The following is a 24863-nucleotide window of genomic DNA, read 5'->3' as shown; positions in this document are numbered from 1 at the left end:
ATTGTCACATTCCTTTCACCTGATACAATTGCAATCCAGTGATTCTCGAGGTAATAAAATAACTGTCTCTCTTGCCAGCTCTATTTTTTTCTTTTCTTTCTTTCTTTCTTTCTTTTTTCTTTTTTTTTTTTTCTTGACAACAGAAAGGTGCTTTTTTCCCTCCAGAAAAGAAGTGACATCATCCTGTCAATGTTAAATTCTGGCAGGGAAAAAAGCTACTAAAATGGAAATACAACAAATATTTTGGCAATAGCCAGGAATGAGAATTTGGTTGTGTATATTTCATGGATATTTCACAGGCACTCTATTTATTGGCAAGGATTGTCTCTGTGGCCAATGCTTATTTCTAAAATAATTCCCTTTTCAGTGCACATGGCAAATTGATGTCCCCAGTTTGGGGTTTTTTTTGTTTGTTTGTTTTATCTCTTCCTTTGCTCTGTCACCTTGCAGTTGCCCTCCATAAAGAGGCAGAATCTATTAACAAACCCATCTCTTGCATTTGGACTTGGCCATGTGACTTGCTTTGGTTTGTGGGAGGTTAGTGGTCATGATGTAAGTAGCAATTTTAAAAAGTGCTGGTGTGTTCCCACTAGTTCTTTTGCATTTTACCATGAAAATGTACCAGGCCAGTCTGCTAGAGGGATCTTAGAGACCCACAGAGGAGAGCCAAGTTGTCCAAGCCAATGCTACCCTAGACCAGCCAGCTCCTGTCAGCTGACCACAGATAAATGAGCAAACCCACCTACATTAACAGAATCACCCAGCTGACCCATAGGCTTGTTAGCGAACATAAATGTTTACTGTTATAAGCCACCAAAGTTTTGTGATCATTTGTTACACAGCAGTAGCTAACCAATGGAGTACATTTGCCTAAAATGTTGGTGCATGGCCGTGACGCATGACTTCTCCAACTGAAATGGTGAACAAATTCCTGTAATTCAAGCTCCACTGATATTACAGTTAGCAGCCTGAAGAGGTAGTTTGAAATCTCCATTCCAGGCAAGCTTCCCCTTAATTGTTCCTTAAATACTATCTGCTCATCCCTGGTCTGCCTTTGTACATTTTATTTCTCCTTTCTGGAATGTCCTGCCCTCTCCTCCCTGCCTATTTGAATCATACCACATCTCCAAGGATCTACCTAAAACCAACCTTTCCTGAATAATTTTCTGTGGCTGCCCCTGACTCCCCAGCCTATTAACTCTTGGGTATTTCTTGCCTGAGCCATGAATTGGATACCTGACCCGTGTTGCCTTATATGGCTACTGTTTCTTATCTGCAGTTGTTTATTAAACTGGATTCCAAGTTCCTGCAGGGCAAGGCCCCACTTACACTTCTCCTATCGCCCAAGCCTTGCATAATACCTTGAAAAGAAACCTAGAAGTACAGGATCTTTCACTTAAGACTTTAATATTTGTAGGTTGACCGGCACCGGGGAGCTAATTGTTAGGTATCGTTGCTAATGGATAAAGCCAGAGATATGGATGGGTAGATGGATGTATGGATAGATAGATGAATGAATGGGTGAAGTTAAAGGAGTCCAGACCTGAGGTTGTAGAATATTACCCTATTCTACTATAACTCCCACTAGGAAAAGAAATTTTACCTAAAAAGGCCACCTTTCCCCTGAAGATTTTACTGGCTTCCCGTTCTTCCCAAATTAGATATGCCCTCTCCTTCTTTCCAATATGTATATCTCTTTACTTGTGTTTCCGCTGGGGGCCTCGGCTAGTTTCCCCTGGGTGATAATCATGTTCCTTCTTTCCTACTCACCTCCGCCACGCTCCATCCTCACAAACAGACGTTCCTTAGGAGCAAGGCTATACTTTAATTATGTATGGAGCTCTAGCACCTGCTGGGGTGCATACTGTTTAGGGCATACTCAGTAAGCGTTTAATTATTTTATTTCTCCTTCCTCTGTGTTTATTTTAAATTCCCTAGTCCAGGTCCTCATCATTGCTCATACAGACAAGTACAAAAATCTTGTAACTGGCCTTCTGGCTCTAGCCTTGTCTTCTGCCTTCACCTTTCTACCAGTTGGCAAAACACAAGTAATGGAATTCAATTTAAAAGGAAAATCCAACCAGACTATACTCCTACTAAAACCCTCTTCTTCAAGGTAAAAGCCAAGCTCTTAGGCTTGGCATGCAAAGCCCACAGAGATCTGCCCCGGCCTACCTGAACAGACCTTCTCCTTTCACAGCAGCCTCAGACTGTCTTCCAACAGGAGGGTACAGCCTGTGTGTCACTGTCCGTGCCAGACCATTTCTCCCCAACTGTTCCTTGGCCTTCTTCCTCCCCGAGCAACTCGTCGCCTCGCTTGGCCCAGCCCAATCCATGCTGACCTTCCTTCCTGCCCACCAGCTTCCCCTGGCCACTTTAGGTGCCACACTGATGGTTGCCACATTGCATTGTGGTTATCTGATTTAGTGGAAGTTTCCTGAGAACTCTAGGACTGGAGCAGTATTCAATCGGCCCAGGTTCAGGGCCAACCGCTGTATATAGGTTCTCCTCTGCCATCCTTGGTGCCCAGGCCCACATTGAGCAGATGAAGATTTACTTACATGTCTCATGATGGTGATGATGGAAGCTAATGTTCATTGAGCACCTACTATGTACCAGATATTGTTCTAAGTGCTTTAAATGAATTAGCTCATTCAGCTCTCACAGCAGTCATATGGGGTACACACAATTAGTAACCCTATTTTAGAGATGAGGGTTGGAAAAGGTTAATTAGCTTTTCTAAGATTGCACAGCTACTAAAAGTAGAATCTGTCTGCAACCCGAGGCAGCCTGACTCTAGAGCCTGTAATCTTACCACCACTGGGCGTCACCTGAGGTTCATAAGGGTCCAGGGACCCTTATCTCATCTCTCAGTCATTTCCTCTCCTAAGACGGAAGATGAGATACGGGCCAAGAAGGGAAAAATCTCTGGTTGCTTTTTTTATTTATTCAGTTTACTTAAATTCCCTCATGATTACCAAATGACACATACTGAGGCAGGATGAGGCCCATCTTTGCTCATTTTTATCTTTATATGTTTACTAAACCATGAAGATAACTTTTTTACATCCAAATTTGTGTGATTAGCAAAGAAGGGTATAATGTAACCAGTTTTGCTTTTTGCAAGCCATTGTGTTTCTCAGTGGCTGAAAACCACACTATTGCTTCCTCTTTACCTTTGCGTGAGAGCACAGCACTTGTCACTCACTCAGCTTCTGAGCAACATCAGTGACACCGCTAGGACGGGAAAGGTCTGTGCTGGCCCAAATGGCAGGCATCTCGTATGTGGCATCTTTCTTTCTCTTTCTGAGTAAGTTTCATAACCCTGAATGTGTCTATTGTCACAGGAGCTGGTCGACTGGAGCCTGCTGGGTGATGGAGTGGGACAATTTGTTCTCTATGGGAACAACTATGCCTTGTTTTTCTAATGGTGGCAATGATTTCTAACTGACTGATGACAATTCTTGGCTTACCTAGACATCCTTGAGTTCTAGGAGGTGCAATGCTTGGTTGGGTTCCTTGTAGATGATTCCATGTTTTTTCACATTTGTCTGTGTTGCCAGATCTGCCAGTTTTTCCTGGCCCTGGCTTTCCCTAATCTTCCTGGGCTGACCATCCCAAGAGAGAGTAAAAGACTTTGCTCCCTTGGCCGGGCACGGTGGCTCACGCCTGTGATCCTAGCACTCTGGGAGGCCGAGGCGGGTGGATCGCTCGAGGTCAGGAGTTCGAGACCAGCCTGAGCAAGAGTGAGACCCCTGTCTCTACTAAAAATAGAAAGAAATTATCTGGCCAACTAAAAATACATATAGAAAAAATTAGCCGGGCATGGTGGCGCATGCCTATAGTCCCAGCTACTCGGGAGGCTGAGGCAGGAGGATTGCTTGAGCCCAGGAATTTGAGGTTGCTGTGAGCTAGGCTGATGCCACGGCACTCACTCTAGCCCGGGCAACAAAGCGAGACTGTCTAAAAAAAAAAAAAGACTTTGCTCCCTAGACTGAGAGGAAGACTCTTGGGGATGTGGCTGGATGGGAGGAAAGGTTACAAGAGCACTTAGTAGTTTTAGCAGATTAACAAAAAGAAGGTTCTGACAGTGGGAATTGGCTACTGAGAGAGACTGAGAAGGGAGCAGGAAGATTCATTTGGCTCTGCTGAGGGCCATATGGAGGATCTTACCTGGCCCATAGGCATTTATATATGTTATAACAGGGTAAAAGAGAGGGGGAAATTTGGAGGTAGAAGGGAGAATCAGATGAATTGGGCAGGGAATGAAATAGTTTCAGACCAGGTAGAGCAGGTAGCAGGGGTTTTTTTTTTTTTGTGCCACAGCTTCTTTTAGCATCTGGTGATGCTTATAGACTCCATCTCAGAATAATTTTTTAAGTGCATAAAATAAAATGCACAGGGTTATAGAGAAAATCAGTCATATTGAAATAGTTACCAAAGTATTTGTAATATGTTGTGATGAAGTTATTTATTTGTTTCTTTATTCATTATATAACAGGATCTAGGGGTAGGTCTATAATGTACCAAACTTCAAAGTACTGATGAGTATGAATAATATTTCAGTATATCTGTAACATTTGTAATGGGATGTGAAAATATCTGTGCTTTGTTATTTACATTCATAACTGAAGAAAATACTAAATTTCCATTAGAGGTTAGTGAAAATAAAGATGTAGTTTTTTTTTTCCACCCTAGTCTATGAACCTTTTCACTCTATATATGCACCCAGGTTAAGAGCTCTTGCTTTAGGCCAGGTGCAATGGCTCATGTCTATAATCCTAGCATTTTGGGAGGCTAAGGCAGAAGGACTGCTTGAGGCTAGGAGTTCGAGACCAGATTAAGCAACATAGCAGGACCTCTTCTTTACAAAAAATAAAAATAAAAATAAAAATTATCCAGGCATGGTGGCTTGCACCTGTAGTCCAAGCTACTTGGAAGGCTGAGCCAGGAGGATCGCTTGAGCTCAGGAGTTTGAGGCTGCAGTGAGCTATGATGATGCCACTGCACTTCAGCATGTGTGACAGAGTAAGACCCTGTCTCAAAAAAAAAAAAAAAAAAAAAGAAAGAAAGAAAAAGAAAAGAAAAAAAAAAGAACTTTTGCTTTAGAGAGACGGGATAGAGTGAGTTAGTGCAGGGACCAGAAAGGCTGGGGTGATGGGGGAAGTAAACCCAGCTGTAATCGGTGTGGCCAGGGCTGTGGCTAAAGAATTAAAGAAGTGCAGCATTCAGCACAAAGGATTTTCTTAATAAACACTGGTTGAGTTGAACCGGGTTCATATCTCAAGGGATATATGATAATATGAGGTAAGGATCAGATCCGGGGCCTGATGGGGAGAGAGGCAGTCTGCAGTGGAAGTTACTAGGACCACTTGCTGGGTGATGGACGCCTGCCAGACTGGCTTGGCTGGTGTTGATGGATAGGTGCACTGCTGGGATCCTTGGGGGGCTGGTGTGTTTCTCTTTGTTCTGTTCAGTTGTCTGAGTGTGATTCTCAAGTGTATGTGCTTTGTGTATTTGGAGAGTATATTTGCCTTGTGTATAGGGGGAAACTAGCTTTACATTGGGCAATAATTCAGTGAATTGCAAATTCTCTCTCTCTGGTTTTTTTTTTTTTTTTTTTTTTGTAAGTAGGCTGGAAGACCTAGGGAAGGAAAAGTAGTAACCAAAGTTCAAAAAGGGGAAGCTGGAAGCTTTTCCTTAACCCTTTTAAACAATTACTTAGGCTGAGTGCGGAGGCTCATGCCTATAATCCTAGCACTTTGGAAGGCCAAGGTGGGAGGATTGCATGAGGCCAGGAGTTCCAGACGAGCCTGAGCAACATAGAGAGACCCCATCTGTACAAAAAGTAGAAAAATTGGCCGGCAGTGTGGCATGTGCCTATGCTATGGTCCCAGCTACTCAGGAGGCAGAGGCAGGAGGATGGCTTGAGCCCAGGAGTTTGAGGTTGCTGTGAGCTGTGATGACGCCACTGCACTCTAGCCCCGGCAACAGAATGAGACCCTGTCTCAAACAAAACACAACAAAACAAAAAATCTCAGGTACTTAAACTGGTTATATATTTATTTCTTCTAAATTCTGATTCACCCCAAGCACTAATTTTGTATAGAATCACAGTTTTGTTTTGTTTTGTTTTGTTTTTACCCATCCCCACCCCCTAGAATCACAGTTTTTATGTGAAGAATACATCAGGACATAACTTGAAAAAGCTTAGGAAGCCTGCTATTTGCCATTACAAATAAAGAGGGGAAATGAAGGAAATTAATTAAATGATGATCAATTGATCAATTATATTGTTTAATAAATGTATACTTTGTCCCAACTTATTTTTTGCTATAAATATAAGGACTGAATAATCCTGTTAGAATATGGTGCTGGATGAGGTTAATGTCATGGGTAAATGAGACCTTGGACTTAGCAGTTAGCTCAGTCTGCTTGATCTATCACCCCTCGCCCTAATGAGTCACTCTGCAAATCAGAGCCATTAACATGGCAGGGTTGGAGGAGGGGCTATGTTTGTCTTACTGTGATTGCATTCATCAAAAAAAAAAAAAAAAAAAAGATTCCACTTTTGGAATAGATAGAAGCTTTCTCAGCCTCCAATCGTATGGGGTTTTTGAATCTGTAAAGAAAGAGAAGCTGCTTATTATGTTGGCTGTTTTCTAGGTAGGCTTTTCTATAAGATAGAATTATTTGAAATTGCTGGGGTTTTGGTGTCAAAAATGGTCAAATATGGGCCATTTTATGTAGTTCAACCTAATAGTTTCCATTGAAATAATACTACAATGGTAAATTTGACAATTCCAGTGGTATTTTTGAAAAAGGCCAGTATCATCGAGGAATTTTTTATGTTTTGGAAGCTTGATTCCAGCGTTAGTGTATCAGTGACAAGCCATGCACTCATTGGTCACCAAGAATTTCAGCCACTGTTGAAAGGTACCTAACCCTCTGTCCATTAAAAGAGAAAACAATGGCACAGTCTTTATAGGTATTTTACTCTTTAGGAGGAAGAGAGGTATGTACTTGCCACAGCCCACAGAGAACATATTTAAAATAAAATGCTTGAGTATATGATCCCAAGGCACAGCCATTGGAACTGATCTTTGTCAGTCATTTCTTCCCATCTCAAAAATACTTTTGAAACCTCCACACCATTTCTTCCACTTTCTTGAGAAAACAGTATGTCTTAGTCTGTTTCGGCTGCTATAGCAAAAATACCATAAACTGGGTAGCTTAGAAACATCAGGAATTTATTTCTCACAGTTCTAGAGGCTGGGAAGTCCCAAGACCAAGGTGCCAGCAGATTTGGCGTCTGGTGAGGGCTCGTTCCTCATAGATGGCACCTTCTAGCTATGTCCTCACATAATAGAAGGGACAAGTAGCTTTCTGGGTTCTTTTAAAAGGGCACTAATCCTGCACATCAGTGTAGAGCCCTCATGACCTAATCACTCCCCAAAACCCACCTCCTAACACCATCACCTTGGGGGGCAGGTTTCAGCATGTGAGTCTGGGGAGGACACAGACATTCAGACCATAGCACAGCCCCCTCCCAGTCTCTTCTTGACCTCACGCCTCTACCAGGACGGTACTCCACTCATCCTCCTCTCTGACCACCCATTTTCCATCCTGCCCCTCACCACCTCTCCTTGCCCAGCTACTCTTTCCAGCTGCCACCCTGATCTTCTCTTTTCCTTCTCCGTGAAACTTCTTGAAGTGTTTCTACTTCCTACAGTCACTTCTTACCCTGGGAACTGCTGTTTCTGCTCAATGGAAATCACTTTTACAAAGATCTTCATGAACATCCTCATCATCAGACTAAAAGGGTTTTTCTCTGCCTTTAGAGTCCCTTACCTCTCAGCAGCCTTTGGCCATGCGGACGAGCCCTTTCCTATAGAAACGTTCTGCCTTCTTTGGTTTCCAAGCTGCTTTGTCCGCCTGCCCTTCTAGCTCCCTAAATCTTCCTTCTGTAAGTTTTGTTCCTCATCCCATCCCCTAAATAGAGAGATTCCCTAGTAATCTCTCCTTAGCCCCTCTTCCTTATATTCCCTAACACTTCCTAATGCTTGTATGTAAGTGACCTAATCTACATCTCTAGTCCAGGCATTTGCAGGAGGCATTGAGAAACAATGGAGACAGCCATGGATTTGGTATTTGCAGATCTAGTAACCAAAGTTCAAAAAAGGGAAGCTGGAAGCTTTTCCTTAACCCTTTGAAACAATTCCTTAGGCCTGGGCAGTGGCTCATGCCTGTAATCCTAGCACTTTGGGAGTGGGAGGCTGAAGTATTGCTTGAGACCAGGAGATCAAGACCAGCCTGAGCAAGAGCCAGATTCTGTTTCTACAAAAAAAAAAAAAAAAAGAAAAGAAAAAAGAAAAAGAAAAGAAATAAAGAAAAGAAAAGAAAAAAGAAAAAAAATTAGCCAGGCATGGTGGTGCATGCCTGTAGTCCCAGCTACTGGGGAGGTTGAGGCAAGAGGATCACTTGAGCCCAGGGGTTGGAGGTTACAGTGATACTACTGCACTCTAGCCCAGGAGACAGAGAGAGACTTTGTCTCCAAAAAAAAAAAGAAGAAGAAGAAGAAGAAAGCAGAAGGAAAAGGAAAGGAGGAGGAAGGAAAAGAAAAGAAATGAGATACTGTCATACTGTCTAGACCCTAGAAGCACCTGCCAACCCTGCAGCGTGCCCCATGAGGTCATAAGCAGTCACCTTCCTGACTTTCATGATAGCAACTTCCTAGCATTTGCTAAAATGACTTTACCCTTTATGTATGCATCACTAAACAATACAGTATAGTTGTGCCTGTTTTAAAATTTATAGCTAGTAGAATCATTCTATATTGTAGTCAAAAGGACTCAAAAGTGTTTTTGCATCTTTCATGGAATGTAGTCATCCATGTTATTGCAAATACTTGCAATTTGTTAATTTTTATTTCTACATAATATCACATTTTGTAAATGTACCACAGTTAATCCATTCTACTGTTGGTGGACGTATGGGTTGTCTCTTATTTGTGGCTTAATGAATAGTGTAGCTATGAATATTCTTTTACACATAGCCTGGTGCACACACTTCTCTAAGACAGCATTACTGAAAAGTGTTTTAAACTGCCTCTGGAGTATAACTTTTTTGTAAGTAATAATTTAAATTTTTCTAAGGTGGTCTAACTTCTACTCCTAGATACTTATTACAAAAAGAGCATGATATATATATGTCACATTAATTGGGATTATGCATGAATTTGTGTATTTTTAAATCATTACTAGAAACGTGTGTGGCTGGCTCACTGGTTGGGTGGAGGTTGGTTTGTTTGCTTCCCAGTTTTAGATGGAACATACACACATGCAATTTTTAGTTGCTGCATCAGGTGGACACTTACCCTTTCTGCAATTTTTTTTTTTTTTGTAGACCCCCTTCAATCCCTTAGAATTGTTTTCATTTCATCCCAAATTCCCATGCTCAGCCTTATCCTGGTCCCTGTCATGTCATTTTTCCTTTCCCTCATATTTTTTTCCACTCTAGTCTCCTTTGCTCTTTGTCCTCACGGAGTCACAAAATTCAGCAGACACTCTGCTTCTTCCACATCTTGTTATGAACTCTACTCTGTTAACTCCATAACACCAGCAATCGCTCCCTGGTGGGCCCTTCTGACATCTTTCAATGCTGCCTTCCCTTCCACTGGGCCCCAAGTGAAGGACCTGGCCCACCCTGTGGCATGTCTGCCATTTGTCTTTCTCCTTCTGTAACACAGAATGAACTAGCCTGCAATATCAATCATAACAAGGAAACATATACTTGTTGATTTCTGAAAAATGCTTGGTTTTAAAAATTTGTCAAATGCAATGTTACCATTTAATCATGTTTTCTCCTTTAGACCTAATATTTGAGATTTATTCCAATAGAAAACATGCCCTAGTGGTCCCAACTGAAAACTTTTGGTAAGAACAGAACTAAAATAAATTCTGAGCCCAGAACCTACTGGACTTCATAGCCATCTATTACTAAGCTTTTCAGTGATGCTCTAGCGGCTCTTTAAGAAATGACAAAACATAAAAATACCTCTGCAGTTTAGAAAGGAAGTATTGCTGCCTCTTCTGATGCTCATTTTAACTAATCTTACATCAGACCTGCCCAAAAGCTACAAATAGGTTCCAACCAACCAGCAAGAAAATTCAAGGCACTAAGGGCAAGTTTGTAGACTTCACTGCTCCAGCAACAACTTGTGTGGGAACTGCCCTATGGCAGGTACCCTGGAATTTGAAGCTTGAGGCAATATGTGTTGAATTTTCCCATAAAATAACCTAAGAGGTGAATCACCATACATTGTATTTGCTTTAAAATAAGTACACTTAGATAAGCCAATGTTTTATAGAAGTGATCATGTTACATTGATGAAGCTAAGCTTTTTAAAAAAAGACTGGAGATGACTATGGCAGTTAAAGTTACAAAAGAACAATTAACTCATCAAGCCATTCCACTGCTGCTCGGCCTGAAAAAGATGTTGAACATTTGAGTTGATTATAGCTAATAACCTGTGATCTCATTTACCGGAATTGTAATACAGGGAACTACATAATGTGGTGCATTGGGAACTGGAGTGCTAATCTATTTTTATTCCCCTTTCTTTCTTCTACTTGCAAGCTAAGCTCTGCATTGGCCAGAGAGAAGTAACAGTTCAGAAAGGACCGCTGTTCAGAGCTGAAGGTTACCCTGTCAGCATTGGCTGCAACGTAACTGGCCACCAGGGACCCTCTGAGCAGCATTTCCAGTGGTCTATTTACCTGCCGTCAGCCCCGACCCAGGAAGTTCAGATCGTTAGCACTAAGGATGCTCATTTCTCCTACGCAATGTATGCTCAGAGGGTGCGAAATGGAGACATCTATGTGGAGAGGGTCCAGGGCAACGCAGTCTTGTTGCACATCTCAGAGCTCCAAATGAAGGATGCTGGCGAGTATGAGTGTCACACGCCGAACACTGATGGGAAATACTATGGGAGTTACAGTGCAAAGACCAATCTAATTGGTAAGCTGTTCATGCACTTCCGCTAGCCAGCCCCTGAGAAGGCAGAGTCTCCACCGTCACAATGCCTTTGCAATGGGATGTGGTTTTATACTGTTCCGTTTGCTTTGGGAAAAGAGCCCATCTACCTCTCTGGATAGCTTGGAAATTTGTCACAAGTGGGTATCTCATATTCTCTAAAAGTATTCATTCATTTTTCTCAATCATCTTTGTCATAAGATGTGGTGTGCGGTTCTCCCGAGGCCTCATCCACAATTATCCATAGATTGGTAATAGCAATAGCATTAGACAAACCTGCTAGAGTTCTTCCCAGGTTGCCTCTGCTTAGAGGCAGAACAGAAACTTGGTAAGAGAGCTGGTATTAGTATCATAGGTGGTAAGTCATTAACTTAGAAATGATTATCCTCAAACTCTCATTCTCTGGCATATTTACCCATGAGAAAAGGGTCATAGTCCTTGCAATTGTCACTTTGTCCCTTTGCCTGGAATTTCTATCATCCTTTTTCCAGCTTAGCAAACTCCTACACATACTTCAGGACCCAATTTAGATATTACCTCCTCTGTAGAACCCATCCTAACTGCCTTGGGCAGTATTCCCACTTTTGTTTCCTCTTGATGCTCTATTCATATCACTATTATTAACACTTACACAGTTGTGTGATGATTGACTATTTATATGCCTCTCCCCCACCACATCCTGAGCTTCTTGAGAAAAGAATGCTCATCTCAGCTCCTGGAAAATAGCTAGCAAGGGTAGATGCTCAGTAATGTTGATATTAATCTATTCATTGATGACTAAATCTAAGTGTTCCTTTCGCATAAGCTTAGGCTGTGTGATTTCGTTTGAGGAAGAAAAGAATGAAAGGATAGGTAGTAAGATAGTTACCAAAACTTTGGTAAGGGTTACGTTTTGACTCTAAATGATAAATTATAACACATTATTTCAGAACCTTATAAAGGAGCAGTTTAAGGCCCAGGAAGGTGAAGTGAGGTGACCAAGTTCATGTAGTCAGATAGGGATGGATTGAGCATCAGAATCTAGGTCTTCTGCCTCCCACTGCTTTCTCCCTTTAAATACATACGCTGAGTAGTTAAATTGGTTACAGCCTATGCTGATGAAGCAAAGCCAGGATCAATACATCAGTGAGTCATTTGCTTTGCCAAGTTCCATAAACTATACGTAGATGCCAGTGTTCCCATTGGCAATAGAGAAAGCATATGGACAGGAAAGCATATGCCAGCGGAAAACCAACTCAAAGTCTATGCTTTGCAGGTGGTGGTTCAGGGCACCATCTTCACCTAAGGAGGTTAACTGGGCAAGCACTGGGCCCACCAGATTATTATCATTTCTTTGTTTCCAGTTATTCCAGATACCCTCTCTGCCACCATGAGTTCTCAGACTCTCAGGAAAGAGGAAGGTGAGCCATTGGAACTCACCTGTGAGGCATCCAAAGCCACAGCTCAACATACTCACCTCTCTGTCACCTGGTACCTGACACAGGATGGAGGGAGAAGCCAAGCCACCATGATTATTTCTCTATCCAAAGACTTTATGCTGATCCCCGGGCCCTTGTATACAGAGAGGTTTGCAGCCGGCGATGTGCGGTTCAACAAGCTCGGGGCCACGACCTTCAGACTGTCCATAGAGAGGCTCCAGCCCTCAGATCAAGGCCAGCTGTTCTGTGAGGCAGTGGAATGGATTCAGGATCCAGACGAAACCTGGACGTTCATCACGAAAAAGCAGACAGATCAAACCACTCTGAGGATTCAGCCAGCAGGTAATTATCTTCTCAGGAAATTCGTTAATATAATACATTGGTGGTGGGTACTTGTGGTATATTTTTATTTTTTTTCTAACCTTTCGTTGGCTCTAAAAAATTGGCTAGAAATTTTGAGTAAATTTTGTTTTTGTCATCTGGGAAGCATAACGGAGATGTAGGACGTTTGGTTTGGGCTCTGTCCATAGGTTTGACGTGAGATAAGACCTGCTAAACAGTTAGATCCATCCCACAGGCCAGCCATGGAAACAGTAGTGTTACCATTTCTGCCAGACTGTGTTAACACATTATCTATGTTACCTAACTTAGTCCTAACGATCACCCTATGAGGAAGTAGTTGACTCCCCATTTTGAAAATGAGGAACCTGAGCCTCAGACATGCTGGGCGCTCCACCTAAGCTCACCCGGCGGGTGAGAGGTGGGCTGGCGTTCAAAGGCAGGCCTGTCTCTCTCCAAAGCCCACTCACCACAGACACCTAGGCCTCAAAGTAGCTCCAGTTGCCAACATGAAGCCTCGTCTTTGTCAGTGCTGGGATTTCCTTCCACCTGACCCCTTTTCCAACTTGGAATGGTGTCACTTTTCATGATCCATTGGCATTTTTGTCAAAGCAAGAAGAAAGACCTTGTCTGTGATTCCTGGTTTCTCTATACGGTCTTTGGTCCAATAGGAATGGGTTACTAAACTGTGTACTATAAACCCATTGCTAAACCTCACCGGATCGTTGAAGTTTTCTTTCTTTTTTAAAAAGCACAACTGTATACTTCATACATTTGTGCATACATTTTGCTTACTAGGTTTGCACTCAGAAAATCATATATGCTGTCCTTGCCTGGTGATTTAAGGACTAGTCATGAGCATTTTTTACTCTAGGATTTTTTTGGCTTACCTGCCCCTGTCGAACTGATTTCCCCCATAAAATGATATCCCTATGGTATCCTCACAAGGGGTGTCATTTCTCCCTGGTACTGAAAGGACACATGCGTGGGCTCTCTAAATACCTGTCTTGCTTTTGTTTCCCAGTGAGAGATTTTCAAGTCAATATTACAACTGACAGCTCATTTGCTGAAGGGAAACCCTTAGAACTGGTTTGCCTGGTTGTGGGAAGTGGCCCCAACCCAGAGCTTCAGAGCATTTGGTTCTTCAATGGGACTGAAATTGCCCACATGGATGCTGGTGGAGTCCTGGACCTGAAGAATGACTACAAAGAGAGAGCAAGTCAAGGGCAGCTCCAGGTTTCAAAGTCAGGCCCCAAGGCTTTCTCTCTCAAGATCTTCTCTGCGGGCCCAGAGGATGAAGGTGCCTACAAGTGTGAGGTGGCAGAGGTGGCAAGAAGTCGGATGGGCTCCTGGCAGGTGCTTCAGAGAAAGCAGTCTCCAGACAGCCATGTGCACCTGAGGACGCCCGCAGGTATGTGAGGTGGGACCAGGTACACACTGGGCTGCTTTCAGATCCCCTCCTTTGTTAGAAGAGGATGCTCTCATGGACACAGTGGAGGTCTTCCCGAAGAATCAGTATCGATCAGGTCACATTGGAGGTGAAATGGAGTAGAGCGAAGCACCCAACCAGTTGGAGACCTGAGTCCTATTCCTGAGCCATTAAGTGGGGCGTCACCACAGACACACCACTTCATGTCTCTAAATTTCACCTTCCTCATCTGTGAAATCGTGTCATGCAACTAGATGGGCCTTAAGTACCTCCTTGCTGTCTTCGATTCTTTGATTCTATTTATTTTTTGTTAGTTCTGATTTTTATACTTTGGGTTTTTCTTAAAGCAGAGAACACCTGTATTAGACTGGGCTGGCATCTTTCAGGTGCCTTCTGTTAATGCCCTACTGTGTTAACCTGATATGGGAAATAACACTTAGTCATCATTCTGACTCACAGAAGAGCATATATGCAACACATAAGAAACAAAGAGTGATTGATAGTGGACAGCCTCCGTTCCCTGCGTTTTGCTGTGACGTGGGGAGATGCCTGTCCAAATGGTTCTGAGTGTCTGTGTACCCCAAACTGAGAAAGCTACTCGGCTCACCTTTACTTTATGAAAGTTGAGTGACCTTAAACATCTTTGAATAATCAGTGCCTTTTATATGGAGAGAAAACAGCTAATATAAGGATTCTGTGAGCTGGGAATTCAAAATCTATAAAAATTAATTGCCCAAAAGCAAAAAAAAAAAAAAATTTAAACATTTTAAATTTTTGAAAAACTAAGCTAAAAATAAAGATATCCTTGATGCACTTACTCATTGAAGGCATCTCCAAAGATAGATGTGTTTCCCTTTCATGTTCTTCTCCATCACCCCATTTGCTAGGAATGAAGACACACAAGCTTTGGCCTAAGTGGCAGCCAGGAAGTGTGTTCGTGTTGATTTTCACACTAAACATTTGGTCTAACTTTCTAGGATTCGGGAAAAACAAATGTAGGCGGGTTTACATATTTACACAGAGATCAATCTCTGCTTTGTGCGTCTCAGCCTCCCCTGGAGCATATATGCAGCCTTTCTTAAAGCCAGCACGTGGGAACCGTGCCAAAGAGATCCCCAGATGTGTTTCAGGGTACCTAGCTTATGATCCTGTAGATAGGGTCATCTTCCAAAACTCAAAACAGTTCTTTGCATAGGTTTTGGAGTCTAGACGGGGCTTAATAGGTGGAAATAGGAAAAGTTATTGGCAAATTTATTAAGGATCCTGTTTGGCATTCTGTTTTGAAAGTCAGTCAAACTATTGAACTATGAGCAGAGTTTTATTCCATGAATATTTTAAACAGAAGGGGGCAGCCACTACCACTGTGAATGTGTGACTTACACATACTTAATAAGTTTGTTGCTTTTTACCAAAAGGCAGTAATGACCACAATGAACTAAGGAAACCTCATTTTTAAAAAAAACGATGTTAGTTGAAACTAATCATAATGGTTATGTTAAAGTGGTGAGATTATGAGTAATACTTTCCTCTCTGATTTCTAAACTCCAGTTATGAGTCTATTTTTAACTTGAAAAAAATTAAATTTGGAAGTGGATTTGCTAATTTTTTTAACCTATTTATGGACATTACCCTTCATTCTGCCTTTGTAACTTATGTGTGTGTGTGTATATATATATATATATATATATACATACATAAAACAGTCAAGACTGAACTCCTTTCTCAGCAGGGAAGAGCAATTTGCAAATTCATTTAGATCCTATTTAGATTTCTGATATCGTTCTGTTTTGTTTTTCTCTTTTGCTTTGAATGGCCTCTGCTTTGGCCAGTGCCTCACATTAAACACTAGTGCTAATAGCTAACCTTTACTGAGTACTTTCCCTGGCCATCCAGGCTAAGCCCTTGTGTGTGTGCCGTTTGTTCAGGCCTCTCAACAATGCAATAAGGTGAGTGCTATTATTGTCTTCATTTGCACAGGAAAGAAAACTGAGGCTCAGAGAGGTCAAATATGTTGCCCAGGGTAACTCTGACTCCAGTGGCCTTGGCCTTAAACAGAGTGCTGGGCTGCCTAGGATGGACAAGCTCCTGATGTATCTCCACATTGCCCATAAAGCAGCCAGGGCAAAACCTGTGTTTGCTGAATGAATGAAGTGTTTGTTGAATGAATGACTTGAATTTTCCATCTAGGAGCCAAATTTACATTTATAGTTTTACACTATAGTTTAGACATAAGGCTCTTCCTTTATCAACAACATATATACACACACATATATATGTGTATATATGTTATATATGTGTGTGTGTGTATATGTACCTATATATGTGTATAGATATGATATATATGTATATAAACAAATATTTTCCCTCCAAGTAACTTTTTATTGTGAACAGAGTTATAATTAATGTTTCTTCCCTATTGAAAACACATACTAAACCAATTAGGATTGATTAGGGGAAGATAAGCAGGGAAAGGCAGTTTTCAACGCTAAAGGTCTGAATTCTAAAAAACTGAAAAGTTAAATAAACGTAGCTTCATTGCTTTTAGATTCATGCACCCACCCTAATTAATCTAACAAAATATTAATATTATGAGATATTTGCCCTATTAGATATTCTTAAGGAAGGGCTGATTGAACAAACTGATTTTTTAAAAAGTGCAAATTATAAATTGTTTAAGTGTAAATAGGTTCTCTGGATATTTATCTGCTGTCTTGTTTCCACTATTAAGATATTCAGCAAATCTTTTGTCTGGGGGTGGTACAGGAAGAAACAGCCTGGTCTGATTTGTTACAAACTAGTTAAGTTCTAATTAGTGAGACTTCACTGTGTTTTGGAAAATTTTTCATTTACTTAAAACACTTTTTTCTTCTATAATCTGAAATCCACAGCAAGAAGTGTGGTTATGTCTACTAAGAACAAGCAGCAAGCTGTGTGGGAAGGAGAGGCACTCGCTCTTCTCTGCAAGGTGGGTGGACCTGAAAGTCCTCTGTCTGTGAACTGGTGGCACATCCCACAGGACCGGACACAGCCAGAGTTTGTGGCTGGCATGGGGCAGGATGGCACTGTGCAGCTGGGTGCCTCCGATGGGAGACCCAGTTACCATGGCAACACAAGGCTGGAGAAAGTGGACTGGGCCACCTTCCAACTGGAGATCACCTCCACCACCCTCACAGACAGTGGCACGTACGAGTGCAGAGTGTCTGAGAGGACCCGGAACAAGGCCCGAGATCTGAGCTGGACTCAGAGGATTTCGGTTACTGTAAAATCTCTGGGTAAGTGTCAAAGAAATCCTTTTCTGAACCTGCACATCAGTCACTTCATTCTGCAGTGGACCCCACGACACAGAGCACAGTCTCTGGCCACCATGTCCGCCAATTAATCTTTAAAGTTTACTCATCTTTATAAAGATCAGCTTTAGAGTGCAACTTGTAAGTTGTTGTTCAAGGTTAAAAACAAAATCCTATGAATTGGAGTCGACATATAGAACGTAGCTGAGCCTTATACGTTCCGGCTTTTGACAGCTGCGGCCCTGGGATTGCAGAGCCTCTTCCAGCTTGCAGAAGGGTTCTGATACTGAACCCAGCAGAGGGGGGTAAAGGAAGGAGGCCAGACGCCTGGGTCTGGGGAGTGTTCCACCCACTCAGCAGCAGCTGTCTAAGCAGCAGACTGGAGAAACACTGCCTATTTGTTGTCGCTGCTGAGAACAGTCTTAGAAGAGGGTCAACTTTGCAAAATTGAGGTCAGAATTCAGGACAGACTGTACTGTGAATCAACTTCAATCCCCAAAATATATGATGCTCCAAATGTACAAATGCATGGCCCTAAGTGAAAAGGTGGTAACTAGAAAAACTTGAAAGTACTGTGCTTTGATTTGGTAAATATATTAGAAATTATGTTTCATTTTTCTGTCCACAGAGTCCAGTTTACGAGTTAGTCTGATGAGCCGTCAACCACAAGTAAAGTTAGGTGACACCTTTGACCTGTCCTGCCTAGTACGGACGGGCTACTCTGACCTCAAGCTGCCACTCACTGTGACATGGCAGTTCCAGCCAGCTGGGGCGCAAGACTTTTATCCGCTTATTTGGATCACCCACAATGGCACTATTCAATGGGGGGATTTCCTATCCCAATTCCAAAAGAAGACGAAGGTTTCACAGTTTTCATTTCGTTCTCAACTCCTGATCCATGATGCCACTGAGGAAGAGACAGGAGTGTATCGGTGTAAAGCGGAAGTTTATGACAGAAATTCCCTACACACCAATGGCCCTGCAAGGGCTTCTGTCATCTCTCACCCGTTGAAGATAGCCATCACTTTACCAGGTAAGCATCACTTGAAAGTAATCCCTGATTTTTTAAACAAAACAAAACAAAATCACATTCTTCTCATTTTGGGTAAATTATAGAAATAAAACATAAATACTTCCTTCCTATGTTTGCACTGGATAAGTAAGCACCACTGGATGAGTGATTTCCAGGCTAACATTAGGTTAGTATGCATGGGATGGTCGTACTTGTAGTGAAAACATTGAAATACTTCCACACTGGCTAGTAACTCCTGCTCCCGTGCCCCTGCCCCAGTTTCCCGTGGGTTCCCACCACCCAGCGACTAAACGATACCACGTGGCACACAGGGGGCCTCTAGGACCTGGTCCCAGTGGAGAGGCAATCTTTCGGATTGCTCACTGCCCAGCCTCTCCAGTTATCAAACATTCGCAAGGTCTCTCCTAGGGGTAGGGATAATGTAAATTCCATTAGAATACATTTATCTACTTATTTTTAATGTGTTACTATATGAGTCAGAGAACTTATGATTTTAGTCAAATATAATCTACCCCATCAATTGGTAACAAAGCATAGAGGTTAAAAGTGAGGCTGTGTTCTGCTGTGTCATGTATCTTTTATGACAGAGTGATGAGAGACTTGGAAGTCACTTAGACCTGATGATCACTGGATAGCAGCATGACTTTGGACAAGTCACTTAATCTGTCCAAACCTTAGTTACTTCATTTGTTGTTGTGCAGTTTAAATGTGGTGACATATGTGATGTGCCCAGTGCAGTGCTGGACACACCAAGCAGATGCTCAAACATGGTAGTCGTCGTCATTGTCTCTCCTACTGAGCAATGTCTTTGGTAATAGTGGTGATCTCCTTGTTTATAATTTCAGGCCTGAATTTACTTGTTCTCTCTGTGATATATGCACTGGTTTCCCTGATTCTTTCTTCTTGAAACTTCTTTTTTCCTTGGCCCTATGACACAAGATTTTCTTGGTTTCCTTCCTAAAACTGACGGCGCCTTTTCATTCGTTTTTGCAGAATTCTCTTCCTCCATTGATTCTTTCTTTAAAGAAAATTGTTCCTTTTGATTTCATCCTCAGCTTACTCTCTTCTTATTTTACACACTCTCCTGAAGTAGACTCACCTCTGCCCATCTATACAACCCATATGCTGACAATTCTCAAATCCGTTATCCTGAAAGATTTCTCTTCTGTCTCCAGACTCATATATCCATCTGCCTCCAGGACATGTCTGCACTCACTATGCCAGAACATAAACTCACCATTATTATCCAAAGCTCCTCCTTCTACATTGTTCCCTATGTTCCTCTCATCATCAACCAGTGACCCAAGTTAGAAACCTGAGCCATCCCCAACTGCTCTATGTTCTCCTCATAGTCCAAATTCCTGCAGTGTGACTTGAAAGGTCCTTTATAGTCTGGTACATTTGAATCTTTCCAACATCATCTTCTTCCACTTTCCATCTTGAATTCGAGCTCCAGTCACACTGAATAACTTGCAGTTCCTCGATACACCGTGTTCTCTCTCACTTTCAAAGCCTTTGGTCACGTTGCTTCTTTTGTACAGAATTCCTTAATCCCTTCTTCATCAGAGTGATTCCTATAAGCCCTTAAGGCTTAGCCTAGAGTTACCTCCTCTGAGAGGTTGTCCCTCATACTTGGGCTAGGGTATCCTGGGTGCACTGCTAACCACTTAGGCATACCTCCGGCAGAGATGGGTGACATACTGCTGTGACCTCTAAGCCTTTGTCCCTGTACTTGTCTCTCCCTCTAGACTGTGAGGCACTAAGGGGAGGCATCCACAGAGCCTGGAATAGCCTGGCACATAATATAGTATATTTGTTGAAGGAAGACTAAAGGGAGCTCCTGGCAACATCAATAAGCAATTACAGAAGAAGAATCAGTGATGTCAGCAAGAAGTGAGAATAAGATTTGGGAGCAAGGATTGTCACTCAACTTTCTGGCAAACCAGAAAAGCGGCTGGAATCACAGTTTACTCCATATCCATAGAACGTTCCCACAGCTGAGTGGCTGCAAAGACACATACAGTTTTGAACTTTTTTCTGCCTTACTGGACCTTTGCATCTTATTTATTTATTTTTTTTTTTAGTTTTTAATTATTATGGGTACATAATAGTTGTATATATATTTTTTTTTTTTTTGAGACAGCGTCTCACTCTGTTGCCCAGGCTAGAGTGAGTGCCGTGGCGTCAGCCTAGCTCACAGCAACCTCAAACTCCTGAGCTCAAGCGATCCTCCTGTCTCAGCCTCCCGAGTAGCTGGGACTACAGGCATGCACCACCATGCCCGGCTAATTTTTTCTATATATATTTTTAGCTGTCCATATAATTTCTTTCTATTTTTAGTAGAGATGGGGTCTCGCTCTTGCTCAGGCTGGTCTTGAACTCCTGAGCTCAAACAATCCGCCCACCTCGGCCTCCCAGAGTGCTAGGATTACAGGCGCGAGCCACCGTGCCCGGCCTATAGTTGTATATATTCATAGGGTACATGTGGTGTTTTGATACAGGCATACAATGTGAAATAATCCAATCAGGGTATCCATCACTTCTGGAATTTATCATTTCTTTGTGTTAGGAACATTCTAATTCTACTCTTTTAGTTATTTTAAAGTATACCCTAACTTATTGTTGATTATAGTCACTTTGTTGTGCTATCAAATATTGTTCATTCTATCTAACCATATTTTTGCACCCATTAACCATCCCCACTTTATCCCCCCTCCCCACTACCCTTCTCAGTCTCTAGTAACCACCTACTCTCCATCTCCATGAGATCAATTGTTTTTAATATTCAATTCTCACATATGAATAAGAACACGTGAGACTTGTCTTTCTGTGCTTGGCTTATTTTATTTAACATAATGTTCTCCAGTTCCATCCATGTTGTTGCAAATGGAAGGATTTCATTCTTTTTTGTGGCTATATATTAATAATATTCCGGCCGGGCGTGGTGGCTCACGCCTGTAATCCTAGCACTCTGGGAGGCCGAGGTGGGCGGATCGTTTGAGCTCAGGAGTTCGAGACCAGCCTGAGCAAGAGCGAGACCCCATCTCTACTAAAAAAAAAATAGAAAGAAATTATATGGACAGCTAAAAATATATATAGAAAAAATTAGCCGGGCATGGTGGTGCATGCCTGTAGTCCCAGCTACTCGGGAGGCTGAGACAGGAGGATCTTTTGAGCTCAGGAGTTTGAGGTTGCTGTGAGCTAGGCTGACGCCACGGCACTCACTCTAGCCTGGGCAACAGAGTGAGACTCTGTCTCAAAAAAAAAAAAAATTCCATTGTGTATATGTACCACAAATTTCTTTATCTATTCATCCACTGGTAGACACTTAAGTTGATTCCAAATCTTGGCTATTGTGAATAGGGCTGCAATAAACACAGGAGTACAGATATCTTTTTGACATACTGAATTCCCTTCTTTTGGATATATACACAGCAGTGGGATTGTTTGGTCATATGGTAGTTCTATTTTCAGCTTTTTGAGGAACCTCCATACTGTTCTCCATAGTGGTCACGCTAATTTACATTCCTACCAACAGTGTACACGGTTCCCCTTTCTCTACACCCTTGCCAGCATTCATTATCGCCTGTCTTTTTTATAAAAGCCATTTTAACTGGGGTGAAATGATATCTCATTGTAGTTTTGATTTGCATTTCTTTGATGACTAGTGATGTTGAGCATTTAGTTGTTGGTCATTTGTATATCTTTCTTTGAGAAATGTCTATTCAGAGTCTTTGCCCATTTTTTAACTGCATTATTTGATTTTATCATATTGAGTTGTTGGAGCTCCTTATATGTTCTAGTTATTAATCCCTTGTCAGATGGGTAGTTTGCAAATATTTTCTCCCATTCAGTTGATTGTCTGTTCATTTTGTTGATTGTTTCCTTTGCTGAAACACATAGTTTTAATAGCCCATGTACAACTTTTATTTACCCATGTTTGAAGGCAGATACAACTAGAGTTTGGCAAATTGTTAATACAGAAGTACTCTGAATACTGAGCACACAGACAAAGCATTAATAGGGCCACTTTCTCCTCAATTTGATACATGAAATGCTACAGAAGAAATGTCTGTGTTTAAATACTGAAGCATTATCATGTGGAAAAGAGATTGGGCTTTTCTGTCTGATACTTCCTCTACCACCCCACTCCCTGCCCAGCAAGGGTAGAACTAGGACCAGAGGATGGAAGTTATAAAGAGATAAAATTCAACTTGATATCATAAAGAATTCTCTCATGGCAGAGCTGTCCAAAGATTGAATGGGCTGTTTTGTCAGATAGTGAGCTGTTCAAAAGCTGAATGAACAGTTTGTAGGGCTACTGCAGAAGGAATTCACACATATGATGGCTGGAGGACATATTGCCCTAGTTGACCTCTATCATCTCTATACCTTAAAATTATATTTTCTACCAAAATAACTGTTTCTATTTTTTAATTTAGAGAGCAAGCTAGAAGTGAATTCAAGCAGTCAAGTCCAAGAGATATCCATCAACTCCAACACTGATATAGAATGTAGCATCATGTCCCGGTCCACTGGAAACCTTCTGTTAGCCATTACTTGGTACTTTTCTCCCATTTCCACTAGTGCATCCTGGCTGAGGATCCTGGAAATGGATCAAACCAATGTTGTAAAATATGGGGATGAATTTCACACTCCACGGAGAAAACAAAAATTTCACACTGAGAAAGTTTCCCAAGACTTGTTTCAGCTGCACATTCTGAATGTAGAAGACAGTGATCAGGGCAAATATCACTGTGCTGTGGAGGAATGGCTCCTGTCTACAAATGGCACTTGGCTCAAGCTTGGAGGAAAGAAGTCAGGACTAACAGAATTGAAACTCAAGCCCACAGGTAAACCTCATGAGTGCATTCTCACGCATCTTTCTGTAGGATTGCCATTTTCTCTTGGGTAGTTGTTCTGTGAGGTGATCATGTGGAAGTAAAAATACGGCCTAGTCATAGGAATAGAGTCCACCTACAAATGACTGCAGGACTCCGTAGCCCTCCAAAGGAGGAAGGTCACTTAAGGTGAATCAATCTTAGGTTTTGTGGAGCTCGGATAGGAACAAGATCCCTTTGACTGGTTTGCTTATCAGCCTGCAGCCTGGTCTAGGCAGCTACCCAGGGTGTCGTATCTCCAGATCTCTATAATAACAAGCTGTGTCATTCCAATGGGGCTCTACTGTAATTTGGCAGAGAAAGAGTAATACGAAGCATATTTCTCCCACTGTGAACAGAAACTGTACAACTCTTTGGGGATGTGTGGAGAAATTGCTTTTCAACATTTAGCTGCCTAAACATAAGGCAAATAAGAGTAGTTAACTGTTGAAATGGCTTACTGAGGGAATCTCCTCTTCCTCAGGAGATCTTTAAAAATGTAATGGAACTTCCATCCATTTGCGCTAGTCCAAGAATGCTGCTGTCTAAATGTGGGCAGGAGTGATTAGGTCTCTCAGCATCAGTTAGGTCACCTCCAATGTTGATTAAAATTAACTGAATGTCACAGCCTAAGGTTCAGGAACTGGCCAACAGCACAACGCAGATAAGTTGAACTCATTTGGTACTTCAAATACTATGTTTAAGGTAACATCAAAAAATAAGAATATAATTGAACATTACTATGTGTTAGACGATGAGATGCAGAGATAAAGAAGGCACCCCTCTTGCCCTAAGGGAGCACACCATCTGCTGGGGCAGCAGGGGCAAAACAGTAGCTTAGTATGGGGCCTCTTCCTGCCCCCCAGGCTTCCCTGCCTGTGTTCTTCAGATCCCCCTTCTTTCCCTAATAAGTGTATGTGTTCCTCATGGGCAGAGCCTGGGCCCATTTTTTTCTTATTCTCTGCTTTCCTCAGAATTTCTTAAACACTGCCCTGGTTTTGACTACCACCTTCAAGATGATAACTCTAAGTCTTTACACTTAGCCCCAACCTCCTGAGCTCCAAGCGTTCAAACCCAGCTGCCTGCTGTACATTTCCACTTGGATGCCCCCAGAGACCCTCATGCTCAGCATGCCCCACATGGCATGTATCATCTCTGCCCACAAGACTCGCTCATACTTCTACATTCCCCACTGTGTGACTGGCATCCCTGTCTCCCAGCCGTCCCAGCCAAAATCGTGACAATATGTGCATGCCCCTTTTAAGGAGGTAGACACTGCATACCTCAAGCCAGGGCTTCCTGTGTAGAAATGTGGGCTCAGTGTTGTAAGATCGTTTAGTATATTAAAAGATGCCTAGAATCTTTTTTGGTGGACATCTTCCAATTTGAGAACATTTGCAACTAATTCAAATTCTTTTAACATACTGAAGGAGTTGAACGAAA

At 42.1% G+C, this 24863-nt stretch overlaps 1 protein-coding gene across 1 annotated transcript in view; it reads left to right on the top strand.

Annotated features, from left to right (window-relative positions):
* The first annotated feature begins 3206 nt into the window (after positions 1-3206).
* Positions 3207-24863, top strand: part of CD101 (CD101 molecule) — a 30779-nt gene continuing 9122 nt past the window's right edge. The window contains exons 1-7 of the mRNA XM_069478915.1: positions 3207-3310; positions 10639-11019; positions 12378-12794; positions 13816-14202; positions 17109-17492; positions 18136-18540; positions 22983-23393. Coding sequence (XP_069335016.1) covers positions 3268-3310; positions 10639-11019; positions 12378-12794; positions 13816-14202; positions 17109-17492; positions 18136-18540; positions 22983-23393 — 2428 coding nt within the window. The 5' untranslated portion in view covers positions 3207-3267. The remainder of the gene's footprint in view (positions 3311-10638; positions 11020-12377; positions 12795-13815; positions 14203-17108; positions 17493-18135; positions 18541-22982; positions 23394-24863) is intronic.

This window comes from Eulemur rufifrons, chromosome 8, assembly GCF_041146395.1.
Source record: "Eulemur rufifrons isolate Redbay chromosome 8, OSU_ERuf_1, whole genome shotgun sequence".
NCBI classification, from domain to species: domain Eukaryota; kingdom Metazoa; phylum Chordata; class Mammalia; order Primates; family Lemuridae; genus Eulemur; species Eulemur rufifrons.
The sequence above is the reverse complement of the archived record's forward strand: the minus strand, read 5'-3'. Positions and strand labels throughout refer to the sequence as shown.